Source organism: Octopus bimaculoides, chromosome 12, assembly GCF_046866305.1.
Source record: "Octopus bimaculoides isolate indiv1 chromosome 12, ASM4686630v1, whole genome shotgun sequence".
NCBI classification, from domain to species: Eukaryota; Metazoa; Mollusca; class Cephalopoda; order Octopoda; family Octopodidae; genus Octopus; species Octopus bimaculoides.
In genome coordinates, this window is record NC_142939.1 from 68,044,082 (window position 1) to 68,071,581 (window position 27,500).

General features: G+C 32.5%; 1 protein-coding gene across 1 annotated transcript in view; it reads left to right on the forward strand.

The window, feature by feature from the left end:
* LOC106884467 (neprilysin-1) overlaps positions 1-27,500 on the forward strand; it is a 292,527-nt gene that overhangs the window by 150,022 nt on the left and 115,005 nt on the right. The window contains exons 7-10 of the mRNA XM_089361264.1: positions 4,884-4,970; positions 7,984-8,123; positions 18,674-18,767; positions 24,102-24,230. Of these exons, the coding sequence (XP_089217390.1) occupies positions 4,884-4,970; positions 7,984-8,123; positions 18,674-18,767; positions 24,102-24,230 (450 nt within the window). The remainder of the gene's footprint in view (positions 1-4,883; positions 4,971-7,983; positions 8,124-18,673; positions 18,768-24,101; positions 24,231-27,500) is intronic.

Here is a 27,500-nt window from a genome sequence, read left to right on the forward strand (position 1 = left end):
TATTTATTGCTTTTACTAGAAACATATTTTATAAAGAAAGAATACTTTCATATTTTCGCATATTCTGCAATATGACAGGAACTGTATTCTTTCGTTGAAAGGTACTGACAAATTGCTTTCTTATCGCTAACGAATTTAAAAGACTCAAATCGCCAAAATAGCAAAACAATATTTGAAATGCATGAAATATCATTTGTGGTTTGTTGTCGTTTTCACTTTATTTAGACACACGTAATGTATAGAGCATAAAAGGGGACATATTGATGCTGAAAGAAAGCAGTATATTCACTGTTACACACACAAACTGAAAGCGGCACACATATTAATCTGAAGACACGCATACATACATACATACATACATACATATATCTATCTATATATATATATATATATATATATATAAGCCCTTGGCTTTGAGAAAGTTTTGTGCTTAGAATAATCTACTGTGCCGTCATGACTAGTTGAGATATATTCAATATAGAAATCAGGCTAAAATACTTGGTAGATAAAATTAGACCCGAAGGCCGATATTACTCTTACAAAGCTGAACGAGAAAGCTGCTTATATTTATGGATAGTTAAACCACCCTAGCTTTAAATGGAAACTCGGTTATAAATATCAGAATAATCTCTTATATAGATATCGGTTTTCCGAGGGACTCTCAACCGCGTCATACTCTAGTATAATGAGACGCTAGCTAGGAGTGCTTTTACAGCTAAATTAGTGGATACGGAAAAACACCATCCGCCCCATATCCGAAACTGTTTAGAGAGATAAAGGTAATTCAGTTTAATCCTCCAGGATCCTTCCTGGCTCTAGGAAGAAATCGTATAGTATATATATATATACCTGGTAGTTTACCGGTAAATCACGTTCACTTCCACATTGATTTTGGATATTTGATTAATGGGACCGAAGATGGAAGATACGAAAATGCTTATACAACACTACAATTGTTTCGACATCTGGCATCGATCCCTGACGGGTGGGATACTTAACAACTATTTTAGGGACATCCGTCGCTGTAGATGTGTCTTTTCTAGCGAGAATAAGATATATCTCGCTAGAATAACGACTGTTCCGCAAGATATCTGCTCGATTTGTATTTAGAAAAGAAGCAAATTAAAGGATACAGTTTCATTTTTATAGAAGATTAATGATAACTATCAAATGAAAAAGAAAGGAATATACAATACACCAAAAAATTATTAAATATAACCCTTAAGGGATATGGATGTATAAACGCTCTCGCTTAGGTTGTACGGGTCACTTACACTCGCTCGTATAAGCATCCACCGGGACACAAGTATACGCAGACGCGCAGTTTGGCGCACATACACTACTCAGTGTTTATAAAAATGGGGAGATTAGAGTTAAATTTAATTCATAGATTAAATAATTGATGTTATATATTGACGTTACGAAGTAGCATGTTTTACTATTAGTTCTCTCTGTCACTCTTGTTCTTTCTACTTATATGCATAAATATATAGTTTCGTGTGTGTGTGTATGTGTGTGTGTGTGTGTGTGTGTGTGTGTGTGCGTGTGTGTGTGCGTGTGTGTGAGTGCATGCGTGCGTGCCTATGTGTCCTTGTAAAGGGAACTAATTGTAAATGTTGCAATTTCGCTCATGAGCGCCATATGATAGTATCAATCACGTGTCCATTTTTAAACCTTTTAATTACGTTTTTCATTTTGACCAAGCTTCGGCACTTTTGAGAGTTACCAGTCAGTGAACTGAAAATTACATTCGATTCCCTACTGTGACTATTTAACTGTAATCTTTTTATTTATTTCATCAATCTTCATTGAAAAAAGTCAGTAATCGTTCTACAACCTCATTTCCTATCAAATCTAAGATTTGGAATCATAAAAATAAATGATAAAAGACTCCTAATGTAATATTATTGATTTCTGACATCGGCTTATGACAAAAAAAGTTGTAACGAAAAAGTTGTAAAAACTTGATACCAAAATATAACTGTTATTTTATTGACTCCATCGTGATGAAAGGGGAAATTTATCGCGGATAGATTTTAACTTTGACTGAATAGTGATGAAACAGCGTAGTAAAACGTATTTCAGTCAACCAACTGCTACGTTCTTGTGATTTAGGACAGGGGAACTATATTTAGAGTGAGATAAAATGAGATCTGGTGAGATGCATGTCTTTTGTAATAGTGGTGTTATAAGTATAAGATAAAGAAGGTGTCTAAGGTGGAGAAATGAAGCTGCAGAACTCGCCCAATTTTGAAGGGATTACATATTTTATTCACTGTACGGCAAGCGCATGATTAGATATTACTGCACCACAAACGAAATGGTGTAGTTTTAAGGATTGTAGTGGTCGTGCAATTACCTTTCTTCAAATGAAACTCTTTAGGATAATATAGAGAAAAGGATTATATGTAACAAGTGGTAATATTCAGAGGAATATATTTCTCAGTTTCGAAGAAGTTAAGGTAGATTTGTCAGAACTTAAGTTACAATTTCTATTTCTAATTTGAATTCAGTTTTATATATTTGTAGAATAAAATAAAAGCATCATTTCAGCATTGATTTTTAATATATATTTCCCCGTGAGCAAATGGTCAATTTAGAAAGATCGCAATAGTACTTCAGCATATATCGTCAATCCTCTCTCTGATTGTCTGTTTATCTCTGCCTCAGCGACACTTCTACCCTATCTGTACATATTTACTGCTACAAACAGAGAAGACGCTGCCCGTTAATAAAACGATGTACACCACAGTCACCTAGAATCAGATGCATGCCACATACACTTTACCTATTTCTATGGCAGGAGAATATTTGCTGCAATATGGTTGACTCAAAGTCAACATCACCAATAAGCAGAATCAAAAAATATATTTGGATTCGTCGCTTTACTTTGCGATCTTTTAAACTGGTTGGAAATGCAATTTAAGAGATTTTGGAGCCGTTCAGGAGGGTAGATAATCTGAAACCTTCGTCGTCGTAAACGGTACAGTGTCAGGGATTGATATTGTTGTTGATATTCATGTTTATCCTAAACTATCCCAGATCGAAAAGATACCTAGGTTATAAAACTTTAAAAAACCTACCCCTTAGTGTATTCTCTTTACTCATAATGTATCTAGGATTGTATAATCTACTTTGTCTTTCTATGTGAAGAGTGTAGCGTGTCATTGGTGGAAGATTGAGCGATTAATTTTAGTTGGTTAAGCGTTTATTAATTGGTGCTTGATGGGAGGTGAATTGACAGAAGCATTCGATTGTCGGATTAAATGTTTTGTAGTATTTGTTTAGGGACATAAAGACAACTGAGTTCAAATCCAGCAAAAGTTAACTTAGTCATTTATGCCTCCGATGTCGATATTCTTCTACAGATATAACATAGGTATTGCGCCTATTTAATAATTCGGTATTAATTTTTCTTATGAGGAAAATATCACGTTTCTATAATTTGTTTCTGCATCTGACAGAAAAGATAATTAAAAATAACACTGAAGGAGTTACTTTTGTTGAATCCCCTGTGTAAGTCAGGAGCCATGTTTGAAATATAATCTTCAAATAATAGCTGAGTTTTCAATCATTTAAACCGGAATGAAAGTGGAAATGATTCTATGATTAGCTCAAGCGCATGTTAAAGAAAATTCTTTGGAGTTACTTATGTCATATTCCAGTTGAAATTTGCTGGAAATTCTCTCAACAATCATTAAACAGGACTTACTTTATAAAACAACATTTGTTTCATTGCTATATAAAGCAGCACTGCTTTCTTCAAATAGAATGGAAAAAAAAATTACCTAAAACGTTTTGGTTTTTGTCTTTCTTTGTGGGAATTATCGGCACCATGTCCAGAACATAAAACAACATATTTTGAGTATGTTTTTAGAGACATGTTGTTAATGTCTTCACATGTTAAACGAAGAAAACAAAGTGAAATTACATTATAAATTACGAAATGTAAATTGATTTGCATTGCTTGTGCTCAAATAATGTGACATTGGAGGGTTTAGATAATTTGAAAGAGAACATTGTCACAAGGCAGACGTCTAGTGTGTTGAATCGAAATTGCTGTTAGTTAGGAATAGTAAATACAAGGAATATAACAAAGACAATCATTATTAGACGGCGGTGATATCTTCCTACCTATCTGCCAGCATGATTGGTAATTATGTCGCCAATAAGTATTATAACTTTATAAAACATAAGTGTGTCTCATATTACAAATATTTTATACTGCAGTACTATTCGAGATCGGGGAACAAGAGTCAAGATAACTCACCGTTTGATTGTAATTATATTCTATTTCCTGTCACGATACTTCCGTGTCTCCTTCGGCTTTTGTCCCTGTTTGTCTTGCACACAGAATGTTAAAATGTCATTTTCTTGTGACTTAATTATTTTCAATTTCATATCGTTGAAATTTTGAAAGTATTTTTTTTCTCATCTATCTGACGCATTTCAATATCATAATGTTTTATTTATATTATAACCACTTCTGTCGTTTCTAGAAGGATCTACCCAATCATCGTTTTTCAAGTAATTACGTTATATCATTGAATCAAAGTCGATGCATGTCTCACACTATAAGGATCCACACATATTAGCGTGAGCTAAATATCTTATCCAAGTTCAAATCCTGTGTGTACTTATTTCTCCTATCTTATATCAGGAATACTGTACAGAATGGAATGAACGACAAACAATCTCAGAAGAATATGAGAACATTTAAGCCAGGAAATATGATATTTACATGGTTACATGGAAATAGACTTGATTAGTTCTCCTCCATGCAATACATTTTGCTTTACTATAGTTTGTGAAGATCATAGAGAATATTTCAAATGTTCTTATATCAATAAAATTATATTCCTGTTGTCGTTGCTGTTTCACAGATTATTACGCCGCCAGAAAATAGACGTGATAATGAGAGGCTTTACAACAAAATGACAGTCAAAGAACTTTCTCACAAATTCAAAGAGGTAAGAAATTTCTTCTCACTTTTTCTGAAACTAGAATAAATAATTGCGTTTCTTACCAGGAAATTGCAGGTATGATATCTTAAGAGATTTATCTCCTCTTAGATACTTAAAAAAAAAAAGTTAATATGATGCATTCTAGTGTCTTAGTGGTGCTTCTCTTAAAAGCTTTAAAAGGATGAAATACAAACCGTAATTGGACTTTGCAGACGTCGAGGTAATGAGGAGAAAATCGATTATAGACATTCACGCTTGGTACAAAACACTCCAGCCTTTCGATAAAAAAGATAAGAGGAAGCTAATAAAACGTACTTTTTGGTTTCCTACATCGACATATTGGTGGTTTAATTGGAAGGTTTAGTCAAATGAGGATCGCTGTAGATGAGTAGCTTAATAATTCCTATGAATCCAAGAACGGGATGATGGCCTTTAATACATCGATTCTATGTCTGAAGTAATTGATTATTAATTTGCCAAATTTATTATCTCGAACTGCAATTAATTTATAAAATGACGTTCAATCAATGAAGGTGTGTTGAGAGATGACAGATCTAACACTGTAGATTTACGTTTTAGCTTTTGCATAAACTATAACATTTTTGCAGTTCACTATCTTTAATATCAGTCAAGATTATTAGCCACGGGTGTTTTCATGCAAGGCACCAAAAATACGAAGGGAAAGCTGAAGAGGGAGAGAAGTTTGTTAATAGCTGCAAAAGATTAAACCCACGAAGAAGGCCGGCGTCATCAAAACTGAAAATTGTGTAACACACACGCGTGCGAGCGCGCGTATGTGTTTGCGAGTGAACTGTCATGTGACCGGTTAATGTTACTGGAATAGTTCTTTTTACAATGGAACTCGAGCAACGGCGTTGTAGTTGAAATAGTTATCGTTTTGTATTTGTGAAAACATCGTTTACATCGAGTTAGCAAAGTTAAAACATTTCCCCCAACATTGTTCTGAGTTTTACATTAAAAAAAAAAACGAACAACAAACACATTTCATATCGGAAACGATTTTTTTTTCGTTTGTTTTATTAAAACAAATCTCAGTACTTATTCAATATGAATAATATCTTAAAATTTGTATTTCTGTTGTTGGCAGATAAATACATTTAATAATAATAATGTAGCAGCTTTAGTACTTCATACTTCATAAATTTTATCGAATTCCATGATACATAAGTCTAGAAGGCTGGTCCAATAACGAAACTATTTGTGCGATAGATATAGTATATTCCAGAAGAAAAATTGGCATAAGATGAACGTGGATTCTTAACGTTTCTAAAGGCGAACTCTCGTCTGAAGTAACTCTCTACAGCCAACGCCACGGATAATCAAATGACAGTTCAACCAGGCGAATAACTTCGATAAGCACGTACAAATAGAAAGATTCAAATAATGAGTAGTTTACGAATAGCTTATCATTTCTATTTAAAGATACCAGGAATATAAAGATATGAATTAAATAAATGTGTTGATATTTATTTATAATTCCTCATCAATGACTAAATATAATGAAAATATAATTTTATGTATTTTAATAAAACGCTAAGGTTCGCACGAATATTGCAAATTGAGCAAGTGTATTTCATAAATAAAATAATTAAAGCTAAAGTGATTTTCATGTACATTATCAAATGCATTCCGTGACTTTTAAGGATTAAAATATGTATTTTTCGCTCCTGATAGCATATTTATGGATATAGTTTTTAATATATACATTACAGTGATGAAACATTGATTTACCGACAACCATTTAACTTGTGTTGTTTTCATTATAAAATTACTTAAATACATCAGTGATCTGTCAACACGTTATCAATTTTGAAGATCTAAATCAATGTCAAGCTCTACAAGCCAAATTCAATAATTGATGCTGTTGAATATCAGTTGCGCAATAAGTACAGAGCTACGATAATATAAATTGTGAGCATATTGTATAAGTTTCCCTAGCTCAAATTATTCGAATTACATTTACTGATAGTTTTAGCAACATTATACAACACGTAGTAATAATTTAGGTTAGTTGCATCCATTTATCATATATATTTACCGAATTATATAGCCTGAGCCATTTGTATTAATGTGCTGAACATCTTGACTACAGAAATAACGTAGTAAACTAAACACTACATGAACCATCATCCCAGCCGTTATTTTCCAGTGGTTAATGATCAGGTTATCTTCAAAATTAGAAAATTAATTTCGAGATTAATATTGTCCAAAAGGGGTTATTATTCCCAAACTATTTCTTCTAAACATTTTACTGTGGACAACTAATTTCTGAGAATAGTTGAAAGTTAAAATATGGCAGTACATGGCAGAATGTCGAAGAAAATGCTTTTGGATATTCCGTTACCTTCTAAAATCAACTCCCATCGCTTTACGCAATTGTAAATTATATTTACATACATTCTGTGTAATAAGAACTAATAAAATATTGGTCTCGATTTAATCGGTCGGTCATTTCACCATTTTCCATTGATATGTGCCAATATTAGAAATAAAATATAAATTGAAATACAGGAACGATTCTAATATGTTACAGTCGAAGAAAACCATTCGAATTTCGATATGGCAATAACAAATCGTTAGCCCCATGTGATTTTTTTAGAAATCGTCAATATTGAATTGAAACCCATTGGTAGGTATTGCTTCGAAAGAGACCAAACGAATTGACTAGAATGTAATAATAACATTTCTTTTTATATGTTCCACCAGGACGGAAAGTGGAGCTGGGTCATATTAAAACTAAATACTGAAATATTGACAGTCTTTACGCAATTGCATCAGGCGTCTCTACGGATCTAAAGTGTGCATTGTAGTTTAATAGAAGAGTTGTTTTGTTGCAAAGGAAAGAAATGCAGTTTTGAAATATGAAATATAATGCTTTGATTATTTGAAACAAGGTCTCAATATATCATTGAGACTTGAAGCTATAATGCGAGGTAGAAATATGAGGTTATAATAAACTTTCGTTGATTTGTCAATATTTGTTTTTCCTTTGTTTTAGTTTGATTGGATGTCCTATTTTACTCAAGTCATGAACATCCCCAAAAAGTCTATATATATCAACGAGACAGAGAAGATTATTGTTCGGGATCCATCTTATTTTACAGAGCTTATGAAAATTCTAACTCAAGTCGACAAACGGTAAGTTTTCATTTAAATATTCATAAAATTGATTTTCCTAAGTTATTGGAAATACAGTCTGTTGATGATCCGTAGTATAGATAATCTTCTGGATCGTTGTAAAAGTATTTTCATACTATTGATCTTAATTGCAGATATACATATTTATACAGCGAGATATGTGAGAGTGAAAGTGAGAGAGAGAGTGATAGAGAGTGAGGCGAGTAAGTGAGGGTAACAGAGGCCAAGGAAACAGAAAAGGTGTTGGATAAGGGTATATATATATATATATATATATATATATATATATATATATATATATATATATATATGTGTGTGTGTGTGTGTGTGTGTGTATGTATGTATGTATGTATGTATGTATGTCTGTATATATGTATGTATGCGTGTATGTATGTATATATTGTATTTAGGAGGGGAGTCAAAGATAAAGACGCAAAGAGTGAGGAAAGAACTGGCAATATATTCTTGATTGCTCAAATAATTTATTACTTCATTAGTTAATCAGTTAAGGAGTGGATTGGTTATAATATACCTAGACGGAATGTATTTGGTGAATGTCGTTATTTTGACGAAAATGACTCGAGCTATTACCTAGTCTGTTTCAATACATTAAGAACCTCAAAAATCATGCAACAACTACATATACATAGATACACACAGACATACGCCCTCTCTCTCTCTTTGTCTCTCTCTCTCTTTGTCTCTCTCTCTCTTTGTCTCTCTCTCTCTTTGTCTCTCTCTCTCTTTGTCTCTCTCTCTCTTTGTCTCTCTCTCTCTTTGTCTCTCTCTCTCTTTGTCTCTCTCTCTCTTTGTCTCTCTCTCTCTTTGTCTCTCTCTGTCTCTCTTTGTCTCTCTCTGTCTTTGTCTCTCTCTCTCTTTGTCTCTCTCTGTCTGTCTCCCTCTCTCTGTCTGTCTCCCTCTCTCTGTCTGTCTCCCTCTCTCTGTCTCCCTCTCTCCCCCACTCTCTCTCTGCATATATATATATATATATATATATATATATATACACAAGCAAAATGTATACATTTATGTACGTATTTATGTATGTATATGTATATACTTATATATATATGTGTGTGTATATATATATATATATATATGTATGTATATATTTATGCGTACACTGTTGTTTCCTAGTCGTTATTAATTAATTAATTAATTACTTAATTCATTAAAATATTTTATCACGCAACTCAGACTTTTTTGAAACAATGCAACTCACCAGGCAAGAAAATGGCGGGAAAATTGTTCCAAATGAAGTCAGTATTTCTATGACTGCTTTGCGGTGAAAAACTAGACAATTAATTGATTAATAACAAATAAAAGTCCTACAATCAGTTTGTGTGTGTGTATGATTTTATAACGTGAATGATATTCCTAAGTACAGTGTCCGCACATATGCAAGCACTTGTATACAATCCCACACACACGTTCATACACATACGGACACACACACAAACGCGCGTGCGCACATAAGCACACAGACACACAAATACACACATATATATTTATATATAGATGCTCACACTCATATATATATATATATATATATATATAGATAGATAGATACTCACACATGTATGGAAAGATTAAAACTCAAGAAAGGGTGCGATTAAGGGAAAATATTGATAGAGAAAAATGAAAATATAATAATGGTTTGGACTAAAATATATAAACTAGTCAAGGAATGTGTAGGGTAACACATGCAAATATTTGTCAATAGAAAATGTATTTGGAAAATATAAACATTTCAGGATCTGTCGGTTTATGTAATGAGTCTTTCTCGCTATCATGTTTTACACGGTTGCATCAAGGGAATAAATACACATTGCATTCTAATTTCCAGAAAAATGTTGGTTTCAAATTTTGGCACAAGGCCAGCAATTTCTGGTAGGGAGAGCAGATTTGATTACATCGACCACAGTGCTCAACTGGTACTTATGTTATCGATCCAGAAAGGATGAATTATAAAGTCGACATCGGTGGAATTTGAACTCAGAACGCGAAAACGAACGAAATGCCGCTAAGCATTTTGCAAAGTGGTGCCAATTCTGCCAGTTCGCTTCCTTAATCTATGGAAAAAATATTGGAAACGGAAAACTATTGATAAAATTACATTGGCCTTGCTGTTTGCAACATATACCATGCCAATCTATCGTATGTATTGACCACGTAGACTATTACTAAACATTACCACCATTGATAAGGTACGAACCACCAACTGCGTTAGTTGCTATTTCAGCCTCTTACTTATTGATACTGTCACAAACCTGGAGCATATGAAGGTGATATAATGAAATAGAATTTCAAAAATCAATATTGTTTAGAGAGTATTTTTTCAATACTATTGTGTATTGAAAGACTAATTTATTTCCAAATAATTATAAAAGATGGCGCTCTGTGCAAAAATTGGAGAGTTGCTAAAAAAATTTCGATATCCATTTATAGTTTAAATTCAAATCCCCCCCTACGTCGCCTTCGATCTTCCTCCCCCAGGGCTTTTGCCGTCTCTACCAGTTAAATACTTATCTTGATTTAATCGAGTTACATTCTGTACGTTGTGTTACTATGTGCCAATGTAAGAATTCAATAATTATGATCTAAAATACAACAGCAATTCAATCATGTTCAATTGGAAAGAAACCATTTAAAAATTTGATAAGTTTGAATTCGTCGTAAAATTAGAAGCTGTTAAACGATTACTTTACTTGCGAAACAGGAGAAATTTTCAATTTTCCTAAAATTATTAATGGTTATGGATAATAATGTAGAAAAGAAATAACATGATATATACGTCAATCGGGATTAATTAATGCATAGAAATTTTTTTTTTTAAATGGCATTCATCAAATTGATAAGGAATTAAACATAGTCTTATTGTAAATACTATTATATATTTATCAGATGTTTCAATAATAAATGATATTTGTAAGTCGTTCTTGTATTTTCGATATGCTCATAGTCTTGTCAATAATATAGTCAACGTTTTCAAGGTTGAGACTGACAATTTGAACGATATAAAGCATATAATTACATTACACTGCGTTTATATTTTATAACATAATTCTAGTCATATACTCATGGTGATGCCCCCTGACTACAGCACATCCTACAGATTTCAGACCACTATTCTAATGCCAAAAATCGATATTTTACTATTTATTTTCTGTTTCCATACTATTATAACGACGTTTAAATATCGATTCCAGAAGTAGGCACTTGGACTAAGTACTTTGACGGGAAATGCTCCTGACGGATTTATTGCTTGTAATTAATTGGCAATTATTATGTTGAGTCAATAATGATGAAATCCCATAATTAAAGGCAGTGGTATTCGACTTACGTAACAACTTATATAAATATTTTTAAAGTATCTATTGGAATTCTGGGTGCATTCCAGCACCTACACGGGCTGCAGTTGTCTCACTTCAAGGGAAGATACTCAGATCATGTTGGAAAAATATTATGGGCAATAATTCAATATATTTGACAGATCTAACTGCTAAACTGAGGTTTGGATAAATATTCCGGTATGTATTTTTGCAGAAATTCCAATTATGTTAACACGAATAAAATAACAATCAGTATGAGAATCTCTTATTATTGTTTCGATATCATTGTTATAGCAACAAGAACCAAATATAGCAAAGTTTTATAAGATGGATTGAGTTTGAACTTTTGTGTTTCTTGTAACAGAGAGAAATGATCTGAATGTTATTTTACATTCACGGAAACTGATTAAATGGCAATGATCGGAAGAAATATTCTAGAAAATGCAAAATGGATCGAATTTCAAAGAAAATATAGTTTTTCTTATGTCATATTAATAAAATAAGCTACTAAGAATCTAAACTAGTTTAGAAATTAGCATAAAAAGTACTTTTGGATCTCTCAGAATGATGTTTTCGTGACCAGAAATACAATTAAACAATTTCCTACAATATTTCTCGGCAAAATTCTACCTGTCTACATTTCTCACACTACCGTCGTCGTTCTACCCACATACAGGATGACTCTGGAGTGATTTCTAACGGTATGTGAGTAGGTTTAGTCCCAAACAAGGATGGGGTCTCTAAAAATGATGAGGAAAATATGTGAACAACGTTTGACAGGGAGAGGTTAAAAACTGTATTAAATTGATAAATATGTATATGTAACACTCACCCCGACCAAACCACGTTTCGAAGCATGACACATACACCTACATACCTTAATAATGGCAATCATAATCTTGCATTATCTGTGGAATGAAGTTCATTTCATCTACATAGATGATTTAACAGAAAATATAAGGAATTTTACGCGATTATATTCCCTTTTCTAATACCACTGTGACAGCAAACGATAGAATAACGGAATATTTTCCTTTTTAATTATAGCAATAAATTTTACCCCAAGCAAGCTATCAAACTAATTCTTTATAAATTCTGTAAAAAACCCATCCTCCAATATTACCCCTGCTATGAAATTCGCTTAAATTCATTAAAAATTATATTGCTAAGCTTTGTGTTACCATTCTGAAAATTGCCATTTTTACGCCATCATTGTTATAATGATGATATAAAAATAAAATATATTTCATTGAATTATTTGAAGCTGTTAAAAAACACAACTAATGATGGGCTATAAAGATATTTTACGTGAAAAACTGCTTACTAAATTGATATATATGGAACAATTCATTCAAAAACACTTCAGTCTCTGCCTTATCTAGCGATATATTCTATTGCTGAGATCTTTTTGTCGAAAAATTATATATTGTATTATAACGGTTATAGTTTAAACAGTTAACACAGATTCACACTCACCTCCTCTCAAGCTCACTAATATATTGTGATTCCTGCTCAGACGTATACTCACCCCCACTACACACAAAATCGCATAGACATATTTATTATAGACGTAACATATCCATTCAGTTCATACACACGTATATTTTGTGTATTTTTTTAGAAATATATGCTACTGGTGCATACTCTATACATACCACGCGCATGCTTATACGTGCAATATGTATATAAATAATATATATATATGCATGCTGCAATGAATATCCATAAACCAATATATATATATATATATATATATATATATATATATATATATATATATATATATATATATATATATATATATATATACATGGTTATATATGTACTTATTTATACACACTTAGATATATACATGATCTTTGGAATTCGTGTGTGTATAAGTAACATTGAAAACACCTTGTGGGTGTGTTTTCAGAGTATGTTAGCAAATATTTTAAAATATTGATTTGAACCAGCAAAGATTTGTGGCGGACCTTTTTTGAGAAATATTCAGTAAAATTGTGAATTATATATTATATAAATATGGCTAACCCTTTTAGGTAGCAAATATACTTCACATTGTCGTGCGGCTACTATTTATACCTCGCTCAGAGATTTATCATATTCAGTAAAGTATTATATTTGATTGAAAATACTTAGACAACTGAATCTGTATTTTGTATAAATAAATAAATAAATAATGTGTGTATGTATGTATACATATGTATATGTATGTAACAGCTACTCAGTTTATGAACTTTACAGTATTTCTGAGTTATTAAGTATTTACATAATAGATGTATTAGATATAAGAGACCTGTGACACTTTGCGGTTAACTGGAAGAACGTGAACCTGATATTTCTCAGAAGCAATGACTAAAGTAAAAAAAAAATTTAATGACTACAACCAGAGAATAAAGATTTGAAGCTGATTCACAGCTAGTTTATAATACACAGGCAATAGTTTGATATAGTTATTTACATAAATATGATATTTGCACATTTAGATCTTGATATAATAGATCTCGTGTGATCGCTGCATCAGAGGAGAGGAAATTAAGTAACCCCTAACAAATATATTGGCCATTGATCTTACTTTTATTGAAAGCCTGAAATAAAATCGCCATTTTCCCCAGCCATATATATATATATTCCCTCATTAATTTTCACCAGCAAAGGCGATTTTTCTCTCTGCCTTTTTATCACCTGCCACACTTCAATGATTTCTTTGGCTTAGAATAAACTGCAGGATCCGAGGTCAGTGATGTTAGTCTGCGTTGGTAAGCACTGATCCATTATTTGTCTTTTAGTTCCTAGAAAAGTTCGTTGAGTTCACTTGCTGTGAGGAATGAAGTCTCTAGCTTTTCAAACATTTGTCTTTCATCTCAGATTTAAGGAATAAAGAGAAAGTTTTGGCATTTTAACTGCAATTTAACAAATGACTTATGAAATGAAGTACAGAATTTCTGTAGGGAGTGGTGGTGGAAAGAGGAATGTTAGGTGGTGGTATGAGGCTGAAGGTACAGGAAGAAGAAGGATGAAGCCGAGAATGGAAAGGCAAGATGGAGAGATCAGTTGCAAGAATCTGGAGTGTGAGCAAGTTAAGAAGAGAGGTTAGGAAATAGTAAGGCCTGCAAAAAAAAACAAAAAAAACGTTAGACATACGCGCGCACACACACACACAAATACATAGACATACACATACACGCACTTACGCACACACACGCATGCACACAGTGGTTCATTAAATATAAATACATAATAATAAATACTTAAAGACTGAAGTATTTTATGATAAAGTATAATAGATTTGTGCGTGAAGAAGTATGGCAAGTTGGTGGTGTGAGATTAACGAAGCGGGGGGGGGAGGTTATTAGAACATAGTAGAAAAGATAGGATGGGCGAAAACTTTTAGCAAATTCGAAGTTGGGGGGGTCTAGTTGGAAAATGATGAAAATAAGAAATAATTCTGAAGAATGCCTGGGGTTAAAATCTGCGTTTAGAAATTAAGTGGACCAATGAACAGTCTCTGTAAGAAAAGACTTTTGTAGTATCTGTTCTACTACAGGCACGAGGTCTGAAATTTGGAGGAAGGAGGCTAATCGATTCCAGCGATCTCCGGTAATATGACTGGCACTTATTTTATTATCCCCGAAATTATGAAAGGCAAGGTTGACCTCGACGGAATTTGAAATCAAAACGTGAAGACGTACGAAATGTCGCTAAGCCCGGTGTGTTAACCATTGTGACAGCTTACCATTTTAAACAAATATATTATTAATATGAATATAGAACTCAATAAGTATAAATTATGTAGAAGCTAGACTGCATGAATCTTTAATAATAACAATATATTATACAAATATGCAGAGTAAGTTGACTACCATGGCACGATTTGGTATAAAACGTCAACGTGTGACTTGATATTTCTCCATTTTTAATCGGTCAGCAATAATTTCACTCTCTTCTCGTTAAAGCTAAAAATGTTGATCCACATTAATATGTAGGAGATATGGGAGAAAAGCTATCATGGTTATTTCAGATTTAATAGCATTCTCATTTCACACTGAATTAAATTCCTCTCAAATTTGTTTTTGGAAATACAGTTTTGAAACTCCACTCTGTCAATTCGTCTTCGGCCTCCAACGAATGTTGTGTTATCTGCTGTATTAATACGATGAAGAGAATTCGAATATATCGAATTTGTTATTTTCTATGTAAAGTGGAAATATTTGTAAAATCGTTTTTCGATATATTGCAAATTTTACGCTTCGAGAGAATTATTTTGTTCATAAATGCCTTTAATTTACGTTTCAACGTGAAATTATCTTCTGCCTCTCTTTGCTGAGGCATAATAACTTCATCGAGTTCTTAAATATATCTCACAAAGACTTTAATTTGAAAACCAATTCTCACAAGTGTTTACTTCTTATAAAGCAATAACACTTCATTTTTTTCCCATCAACTAATCGTTTTAAAGTTTCTCTCTTTGACGGCCATAACGCTTTTGTATGTAGTAACATTTTTTTTTTCTGAACTCAGCTCTCATATTTTGTTGGCGAACAGTGAAGAAACAGATATTCACTGCCTGGCTTTAATAAAATTTACAGTTCTAAATGGCTCATTTATTGCTACACTTATCTCTGGATAATTAGCTTAAAAATCTAATTCATACCACCGTCTCAGAAAAGATTTCAGTGTAGCTTGAAATCTTACGCTTTCATCCTGAAATTACATACAATTATTTCATTCAAGATACATTTCGTTAAAATATCGGCGTATTTTGAAGAAAATTCCGTCGATAGTTGCTGGCATTTCTGTCCTTCATATTATCACCGTACATGAGCACCAAATCCAAAAGAATTCAGGCAATTATTTATAATTTACAGAACAGGATACCTAGTCTTAATTCGAGCCTCACATATACAGGGATCGGGAGTGAATATCTGAAAGAATTCAGGCGAAATACTACAGATATAATGTCTACCTGCATATTTTAAGGGCACCATGGAAAGTTTTCTGGAAACGATAATCCAAATTGCTACTTATCTCGTCTATGTAAAGTGATTTCTTTACTCTGTTAACGTCTATATAGACACACAAATAAACAATAGATTTACCATACAACGGGGACAAATTTACATATTCGTTCGTAACGCTTTCATTAGTGATATATAATCATTTAAATATGAATAATTCGCATCTTATAAAAGAAACAGCTGTAAGCTAATGAAGTTCGTGACATAATTTCTTCTTCAGTTGACATTCTAATTTCGTATACATCTATCTATCTATCTATCTATCTATCTATCTATCTATATCTATCTATCTATCTATCTATCTATCTCTCTCTCTCTATATATATATACATATATATATATATATATATATATATATATATATATATATATATATATATATATATATATATATATATATATATATATATATATATATATATATATATATATATATGTATATATATATATATATATATACTGACATAGACTCCGATATCTTTTCAGGAGACTATTCCACAAGGAAAATATAGGCTATAAGAGGAATCATGTTGACGTATAGAAGCAATTATGCGGATAAACATATTTGATACATCAAATATTTTAAATATAATAGTTTGGGCATCAAATACAAAATATGTATATATGTACATATTGTATGGGCCTTGATTATGTGGAGACAAATTATATCTGAGACAATAAATTTCTGAGTCACGCGTCTTCATTTAGCCGAATCTTCAAGTGACATGCAGAGTTAATTTCCGATTACCTAACAAAAAAATAACAAGGAAAATGATACGTCTCCATAATAGAATCTTATCGCTGCTGCTGCTACATGCAGTAGTTCTGCTATTTTTTTTTTTGTATGTATGTAGGTTGGTCAACAAATTTGTTGTGGCTTAATTAGAAACGAACGCAAAAGTTTACCAGAGAACATTGTAAAAGTTGATCACCAAACACAGGATGCTAACGATGCATTATCTCTAATTGTATTGTTATTATGTAGTTATCGCCAATTCTATTACTAATCTTTAGTTATCAATAATAGTATTACTAATGTTAAGTCATTATTAATTGTAATACAAATGTGTAACAATAGCAGTTTCTAAACAATGTTATCGTAATATTCGAAAAAAAAACGACAAAACAAAACAAAAACACGAGGTATGTGACGTATGAAGAAGTTCATTTCGATGTAGAATTAAACAAATATTGAAAATATGTATAGTATGAATTAATAAGAAAATGTTAAGGTGTTTGCATGTTCTGTACGGAGCGTTAGCCATTTTATTACCGTTCTTGTGCTTCAGTTCACTACATTTTATAATTATTTAGGAATGTATTTTTTTGCAAACGCAGGTCAGCAAATCTAATTGTAAATTCTGCTGATTTTCTTCGTAAATAATATAAAGTGACTCATTAGAGCTGAACTGTACTATTAGTAATAAATTATGGATTTTCCAGTAATAAGTTTTTTAAAAAAATGAAAATTTCTCCACAGATATTCTTCAAACCTATGCAATAAGCCCCAGTATTACGACTCCTCGTTTTGGTTTATATTTCTTGTGGATTCATTTACGTTTTATTGAACTATAAAGTATTAATGTTGCAACAAAAGATAGTAAACGTCACTTTCATGGTGTTACGATATTGTAATCGTCTAATAAATAGTATTTAATTGCAAAATACTGTGGGAATATCTCACAAAGAATTTCTCGTAAATGTAATGACGGTAAACTTTGTGTATTTTTTTTTCTTTGATTGTGTATGTCCGTTAGTAGAGTAATACATATATATCAAAGAATGTGAAAATAAATGATATTCAGCTCTGTAAACAGACAGAAGAAAGCAGTGGCAATAAACTTAGATAATCAAATAGAACTAAAGGGAAATAAAAGAGCGTAGAGAAAAGAAAAGGAAGACAGATAGAGGGAGAGGCAGAAGACGAGAGACGCGGAGATATAAAAAGGAGAGAAAATGTATACGAGCATTTGAATAATTTAATACCTAATTATATTATCAATACTTTTTGATTTGTGAATTTGTTCTAGGAATACATTAATTCTAAAATATCTTACTTTCCGTTAACAGAAGATAATAAAATTGATCACAGGTTTATTTCAGTGTAAATCTGTAACGCGCATTGTGATGACGACTGATCAAATACTTTGGACATAAAAAGATATTTTCTATATTTTTTTATCTCTGTATATATTTTCAGGATTCTGGCAAACTATGCAATTTGGATTTTAGTAAAACAAGTTGGCGTTTTCCTACCCTCACGTTTCCGTAAACTTATACAAGAATATGACAAGGTAATAAAGTTTTACAGTTTTTAACCCTCCACATACAAACACACACACACACACACATACACACACACACACACACACACACACACGCACACACACACACACGCATATACATACACAGACTCACAAACTCACACACGCCATACCGTTCGTTTGAATGGGGTTCTGCAATAAATTTAAATTCACTTTTAGTATTGACTCTGTTCCTCAGTAAAGGTTAGGATGATATTCATAAATTTGCTTTAAAACGCAAGCACAAATACACATTATGTATATATGTATATGTTTGTGCTTATGTGTGTGTGTGTGTGTGTGTGTGTGTGTGTGTGTGTGTGTGTGTGTAAGCATGTGAATGTGTGTCTTAGAGGTGATACAGTAAATGACGTATGCAAAATATTTTCAATTGGTCGAAATTCTCCTCTGAAGAAAACATTCACAACTAGCGAAGATCATTTCAAGAAATACACTATATACCTCTATTTTATTTTATTTATGCGCCCTTTTTAAAGCCTAGCCAGGCTCATGGGCACGGTTTCTCGGTTTCTATGGCGTATGTATTCCCCCCAGCTGGACGGGACGCCAGTCCATCGCAGCGTTACTCAAGAAACAGGAAGAAAGGGAAAGTTGGGCCGAAAGAGTACAAGATGGGGCCGCCACCACCCCCTGCCGGAGTCTCGTGGAGCTTTAGGTGTTTTTGCGACTATATGATAAATAGCTCAAAAACCATCTGCTGGCATGTCCCAAAGTTTCATGCCACGGAAAAAATTCAAATATGAATTATAAGCAGATCGAGGTATATAAAGATAATTATCGATTATAATCGAGCATACATGCACAAGGTGTATGTGTTGTTAGTTCGTGGGTCGGCTGCGCAAACTAAGAACACACACATATTTGAAATACATATATATATATATATATATATATATATATATCGAGAGAGAAGGGGGAGAGAGGCTGTATATTTGACGAAATAGATTCATAAAAGCCGTATAATATAGTAGCCATATATTTTAAGGACAATATATATAGAGGTCGTATATTTAACAAAATAGATATTTAGAAGCTCAATGTCATATGAAACAGGCATATATAGAGCCCTCTCTATATATAGAGGGCCGCATGTATTTCTTATCAAATCAAAGAGGCAGCACATTTTACAGAGTAGATACATAGAAGCCGTGAATTTTACGGAAGATATTTTTTCATCCAGTCATACTGTTGATAATTGTGACGAAATGTTTCAACACCGAGGAATAATGGATATATTATTGTCGACCCAAGACACCGAATGCCGGCAACAATTTAAAATATAAATAAGGATTTGTGTCAATGCTTTTCCTAACAATGCTTAAATAAAGGGACAGAAGAAGATAGTTTGTGAAACTAAATGTTGTAACAGTCTTCTCGTTGCTATTTCTTTTACCACAACAATTGCATCAGTTCTTTAATATTGACTTCATACATTGAAATAAGACAATTTACAATGTAGTGTTATAGACGCTTCAATCGATTCTTTTAGAGGCACCGATCCGATGAAAGACTCCATCGTTTCTATCACCCCATCCCCCATTTTTATCATGGATTTTGTTTTTTTTCCTTTGTTTCTTTTTACTTCTGTTTAGGGAAAACACTTTTATAGTTAAGGGCAATGATATTATATGGCAGACATAATCAACGAAGTGAAATGACTAGAAGCAAATTCGGAAACTGTCGCGAATAAGTTGTCTCGAACCGAATACTTCTACTCATTGATCTTTCTAACAATCTATCAAATTTTATAATAATCACGTAATGCGGTTCGTATTCATTTCTTTATAAATATTTTAGCGTTGCGACGACTGTGAATGGCCTCCTGGTGTTTTACTAGATTGAATTGTATTCCAAAGTTTCCAAATCATAACGAAAGTGTCTGGAGTTGACAGACAACCAAAACGTTGGTGAACTAAAACAAAACAATCACTAAACAACTTAGATTTCTTCTGTTTATTTGTTCCTTGTGAAATACAATAGGCAAATAGTTGTAGCCAATGACGTATACAAACATACGCACACAATAAAAATACACATTACTAATTTAAATAGCACACACACACACACACACACGCACACACACACACACACACACGTAAACACATACATGCATACACACATGTCAAAATAACAGCTGACAACAGAAACGGGGCGACTATACCTGCGTATAGAGAACTAAACAATGTAATTGATTATTTGTACACCTATTGAAACAAATGATTATATCATATTATCTATGTATACATACACACACGCCTATGAGCATGCGCACTCCCAAACAACATATTCACACACATGCATTTCAGATAAACTCAGCAATAAATATTGACAAATGGTTTTCCTGTTGTTCAACCAAAGTAGCTGCCACCTCTTTACATCTGAGTCCTATAATGTAATCTTGTGTAAAGAAATTGACTGGAAAATGTGAAAACATTTTACATTTGACAATTGTGGACCAGTCAACCATTCCAAGGGAAGATCAGCTGCTACGAACTCAATCAGACTAGTTACCAATCATACAGCGAGAACAAAACTGATACAAAATAAATGAAAGCAGTGTTACAAAATGGCCGCATTCCTACCACCGGAACCATTAAAAGAATAAACAAAATAAACGAATGAGGCAACAAAAATAGAACAAAATATAGTCTTAGGAAATTCGTTCAGAAAGAATATAGTTGGCAATGGATGGTCACCAATAATTCTTCCTTTGATGTAAAAATAGTAATTACGATGTCGACCCAGAACATAAATCGTTTGCCGATGAGATGCGATGGTGAATATTTAACACAGACAGACACACTAACAGAGACACATGAACATAGACACACTAACCCAAGCACCCTAACTCGGACACATTTATACAGACATGCTTAAATTATGAAACAAATCTAGTTATTAAAATATAGTAGAAGCTCGGTGTAGGGAGTCTGTGATCATGGATAAATCGTGCTTTATATCTATCTATCTATCTATCTATCTATCTATCTATCTATCTATCTATCTATCTATCTATCTATACACACACACACACACACACACACACACACACACACACACACACACATATATATATATATATATATATATATATATATATATATATATATATATATACACACATACATATACATTTTATATATATATATATATATATATATATATATATATATATAAAGCACGACTTATTCACGACCAGATTTGTTCGAAAGCCGTGGTCCTACTGTATTTTATTGCCGTGTGTGGAATAAATCCTGTACTCATAGGTCTGCACTGTTCACCCCTCTAGAAATGATATCAATGCTATCATTGTCTTCACATTAAGGCCATTGAAATATCATCAAAAACTGAGAAACTATATTTATATATTTAATTACTATCTACGACTCTAACGTATTGAATGAGATTATACAAACCCACACAAACACCGTTCACAGAATCCTTATACATTTCATAGCATAAAATAAATATATATACTTGATATCACTTTATGTTGGTTAATGGAAATTCGCAATATATAATTATATAAGATTCCGCCTAAACTTAAGACGTTTCTTCGGCACTTTAACAACTTCGCAATTTATTATATTTCATTATTAATTATTCAGTACTTAGATAATTGCTAACTGATTTTAAAGTAGAGATTTCCAGTTACTTTTATAAGTTTTGGTCATATTTTGTTGTGTACGAAATGTAGCATAATGTTCGATAATGCACAAAGATATATTTTAAAAATGAAATGATGTCGTGGTGAGTATGCCTTTCTCCAAAGCATTGGTGGTTTAACTGATTCTTCACAGTATTTAGCGTGTATTACTTTTGTTGAAGTCCGAGAATGTGCGAGGATGAATACAATTTATAAAGTTGACACAATAATGTTATATTTATTTCATTGATTAGAGAAAGCAGGGAGACAGAAAGAATACGAGATTCTCAAACCTTTTATTTTCCTTGTGACAGTATCCATTTCAGAGAATTCAGTTCCTGTGATATATTGATCAATATAAAGTCAATTTTCGATTTGGTTTCAATCCATATTTTCGATGTGTAAGAAAAGTGGTTTCATTGTAGTTCAAGTAACACTTCCCATTTTCCATAAATGGACCAATAACTAAAATAACGTTCGATTTTATACCCAAACCCTTTTCTCATAATCATAATCTCTACTAAAGCTTGAAAACTTTAAGTAAGCTCTTCTGCTCTAAGACCCATAACTTTGATTTCAGCATCGTAATATTCGATTGTGTTATACTTAATCCTAACCCTCTTACAGTAATACTAGTTTCAGCCTTAACTGTAATACACATTTTAATTTTTGCTCTCCCCATTGAAATCGTCTTACTACAAGTTTATTTTTCTTCTCATACATTGCATTCACTAACAACATCCTCAAAAGCGATTCCATTATCACAACTATACATTTACATACTTCAATAGAAATTGCTCTACAAATTTCTCTTCTCATATTTCGTTTCCGAAAAGTTTTCAGTTAGTGAATATCACATAGAAAATTCTATCGTTCTCTAAGCCATAGAATGGTAAAAAAAATGTCAGTTTTGCACTATTGAAAAGATTGAAACTCATTTCTTCCTCTTCTTTCGCAACACTCAATAAACACCAATTTCTGAAACATTATTCACCTTAGTCAGTCATGCTTATGTTAGTGCCGAGACACTACTCCGAATCTATGTTTGCTGTGTCTGTCGCTTGTGTTGTCAATAAACGCCTTTCACCTTTTTCCAACGTGTCTTACCTATTACTTCAACCATAGATAATTACACTCACAACGCTATATGAATTTTAAAACCCTCTTCTTGCATTCATTCGATTATTTCTCTAATGCTCCATTTTCTTTTGCTGTCCTGCTTAACACCAGACTGGCTTCTCCTATAATAGGTTATGTTTCAATTTCTGATATTGTCAACATCCTCCACTCCTACGTTACTCGTTTCGAAATTTTGACATCCAGATCACATTTTGGATCTTCCAAATCTGAAACATTCTTTCGGTTTCTGAGAATATCTATCTATCTATCTATCTATCTATCTATCTATCTATCTATCTATCTATCTATCTATCTATCTATCTATCTATCTATCTATCTATGCATTTTTATACACACACACACACACACGCATACACAGAAGACACACACATATTTCTTATTTTATGTTTCTCTCTATGTTTTCCTCCGCTCCTTTTCTTCTCTACTTCCATATATATGATCGTACATCTGTCCGATCATTTTACTATTGACGCGTCTCTATAGAGTTTCATGTATGAACACATTTTTATACTTGTCAGGTAATGACAGGAATCGCCTCGGCGCGTCCTCGATGGAGCTCGTGTACACAGTTCACAAACGATCATCTCGGAAATGCTGTAGGACGAATGTTTGTTCAACAGAATTTTGACGACGAAGCCAAATCGCAGGTATTTACGAATGTTTTGATTTATTCCACCTACCTTGATGCCAGATGTTTATTTATTTTTTTAATAGTAGTTTATTACGTGCCTTATAATGGAATGGATTACTATGGGAATTTTCTGGGAACCAAGCAATAATATGGGAACTATTTCTTGATATCGAACAATCAACACCTTTTGTAACGTAACTACTATCTGGACAACCAATGTGCTTGTTCTAAACTAGCAGACAGAAATGGTAAAATATATCCGATGATTTTATGCTACAAGAATGTATTCATGTTATAGATAGCTTTTCTATCTATCTATCTATCTATCTATCTATCTATCTATCTATCTATCTATCTATCTATCTATCTATCTATCTGTCTGTCTGTCTGCTTGTCTGTCTGTCTGTCTGTCTGTATGTCTGCCTGCCTGTCTGTCTGCCTGCCTGTATGTCTCTCTGTCTGTCTGTCTCTCTGTCTGTCTGTCCGTCCGTCCGTCCGTCCGTCCGTCCGTCCGACCATCCATTCATCCATCCATCCATCGGAACTCGAAGCAATCCAGCGAAACTACACAAAGGAAACCGTCTCAATGCAACGCGTCAGCTCCTCGGAAAGACTGAAAAAAATAAAGACTCTTATTCCGGAGAACGCAGGCGGGAGAGAAACGCCGTGATATACATCCGGAAAATCCCGGAAGGACATGAACCAAACTTTGGCATTGAAAATTACACAAACAGTAGAACAGGGCGCCGCTGCATAGTGTCAATGATTCGAAAATCACCTTCAAAATATAGAAGGAGATACTGCAACAACTTGGCTTTCAGGCACTTCACTATCCTCTCAAAATGCATAAGAGACTAGCATGTAGGTGGCTTCAAAGCAAAATTGAATATCTTCCAGTCAAGGATTCCGGACGATCCTACACTACGGTAGGAAACACAGATGAGCGGAACTGCATGAAACTCCCTCATCTTCCAAGCGCCGAATATCAGAGGTAGTTTCAAGTAGTGAAGGATTAGCAAAGTCAATGAGAGTGAGACGGCATCACCGCAGCTTTCAAGCCCAAACTAGTTAAAGAATCATACATGTGTATAAGTAATATATATATTCGTATATGTTTATATATAATATACGCATACATACATACATACATAGATACATGCATACATATATATAATATATATATATATATATATATATATATATATATATATATATACACATACAAATATATATATATACGTACATATATATATATATATATATATATATATATATCTGTGCGTATATATATACGTATATATATATGTGTATATATATATATATATATATATATATATATATATATATATATATATATATATATATATATATATATTCGGTCGTAATATCTTAAAGTACGCTGGCTTTTCTCATTCTATCAGGTATAAATCATCATTTTGTGCTTTTGTGTGCATCTCATTATTGCATTATTGAAAATAGTATCAAGTTTCTCCAATTCAATTAAATATTTTTTCTAATTCTAGAATATATATGTATATGTGTGAGTGTGTTTGCTTGTGTGCGTGTGCGCGTATATAATGGATATAGATAAATATACATATACATTTAAATAATATACAATATACAGGAGTATATATATAGGAGTATGTATATATATATGTGCTTGTGTATATATATATATATATATATATATATATATATACATATATAAACTTATATGTTGTTCAAATACAGATATATCCTTATATATGGTATACATAGCGTACATTATATATTTTTCATAATTCATGTGTCTTTATATATATATATACATGTATATATATATATATATATATATATATATATATATATATATATATATATATATATATATATATATATATACACGTATATATATATTTATGTATATATGTATATATATATATGCATATATATATATGTATATATGTATTTGTATTTGTGTATATCTTTTATCTACCTATCTATAAACATATATATTATCTCATTTAACGTACTTGTTAATAACAACAGACGCTTCGGGGCAAGGTTCATAATCCACCACTGTACCCGGCTACCTCTTTCTTCGCTTACGTAAATCAAACCAAGTCGCATCTGTAATATATTTGAGTTATTAATTTGAATCTCAACAGAAAACGGATCGGGGTGTCGAAAAAAGGAACTAAAATGATGCCGATAAGTGTGTTGTTTTGCGATGTGTACAAATCTATACTTTTTACCAGATGAGACACAAAACTCATATAAAATGCTATTCATGGAGTATTTTTTCAATCACATTACATACTGATTTCCAAATATGGCACAATGGTAGCAATTTCGGGGTACTTTAAGTCGATAGCAATGATCTCAATCATCAACTGGTGCCTATTTTATCTCTTCCGAAATGATGAAAGGTAAGTTGAACGTCGACGGAATTTGAACTCAGATCGTATAGACGAACGAAATGCCGGTAAGCATTTCGCCCATTATGATAACGATTCTGCTAAGTCACCGCCTTTTAGTAACATTACATATTGAAAGTTATTTAAGATTGCTAAAAGGAATTCTAATGCATTTCTACGCATGTTGACTGTACAGAGCGGCTTATAAATCGTAAACCTTTACAAGTAAATCTATTGAAAACTCGTCAGTGTCAACAACGTTCTATTAAGAGAGAGAGAGAGAGAGAGAGAGAGAGAGAGAGAGAGAGAGAGAGAGAGAGAGAGAGAGAGAGAGGGTGGGGAGAGATAGAGAGAGAGATACACAGACAGAAAGACAGGATTTTCTATTCTGCACCTAACGGCTACGAAGATGTCAATCTAGTCTTCAAAATAGCGAAATGAATGTCATTCATTTGTGTGTTGATTGCATAATCTCTGTCCCTCACACACGTACGCACATACACACATTTAAATACAAGCATCGAGAAAGTTCGAAGTCTCCTGTCAAAGTTTGTCCTGGTAGACATAAAGGAAATGTTCTATTTAAATCTATTGAACTGTCTTTCACTTAGAGCTTCACTAGTTTCGTGTATGATTGTTTACAGTTTGACCGAACATAAAACGAACTCAATGATACATTCATGTCTGAACTTACGTGAACCAAAAAGATTAGCCCATATGACGGCTTGTATATGGATGCACATATACAACTTAATATTGGTTAATCTACACACACACAGAGACTCACACATACTCACATATAAAAGTGTATAGAGTGTATATGTTTATATATATCTCTATATATATGTATGTGCATATATATATATATATATATATATATATATATA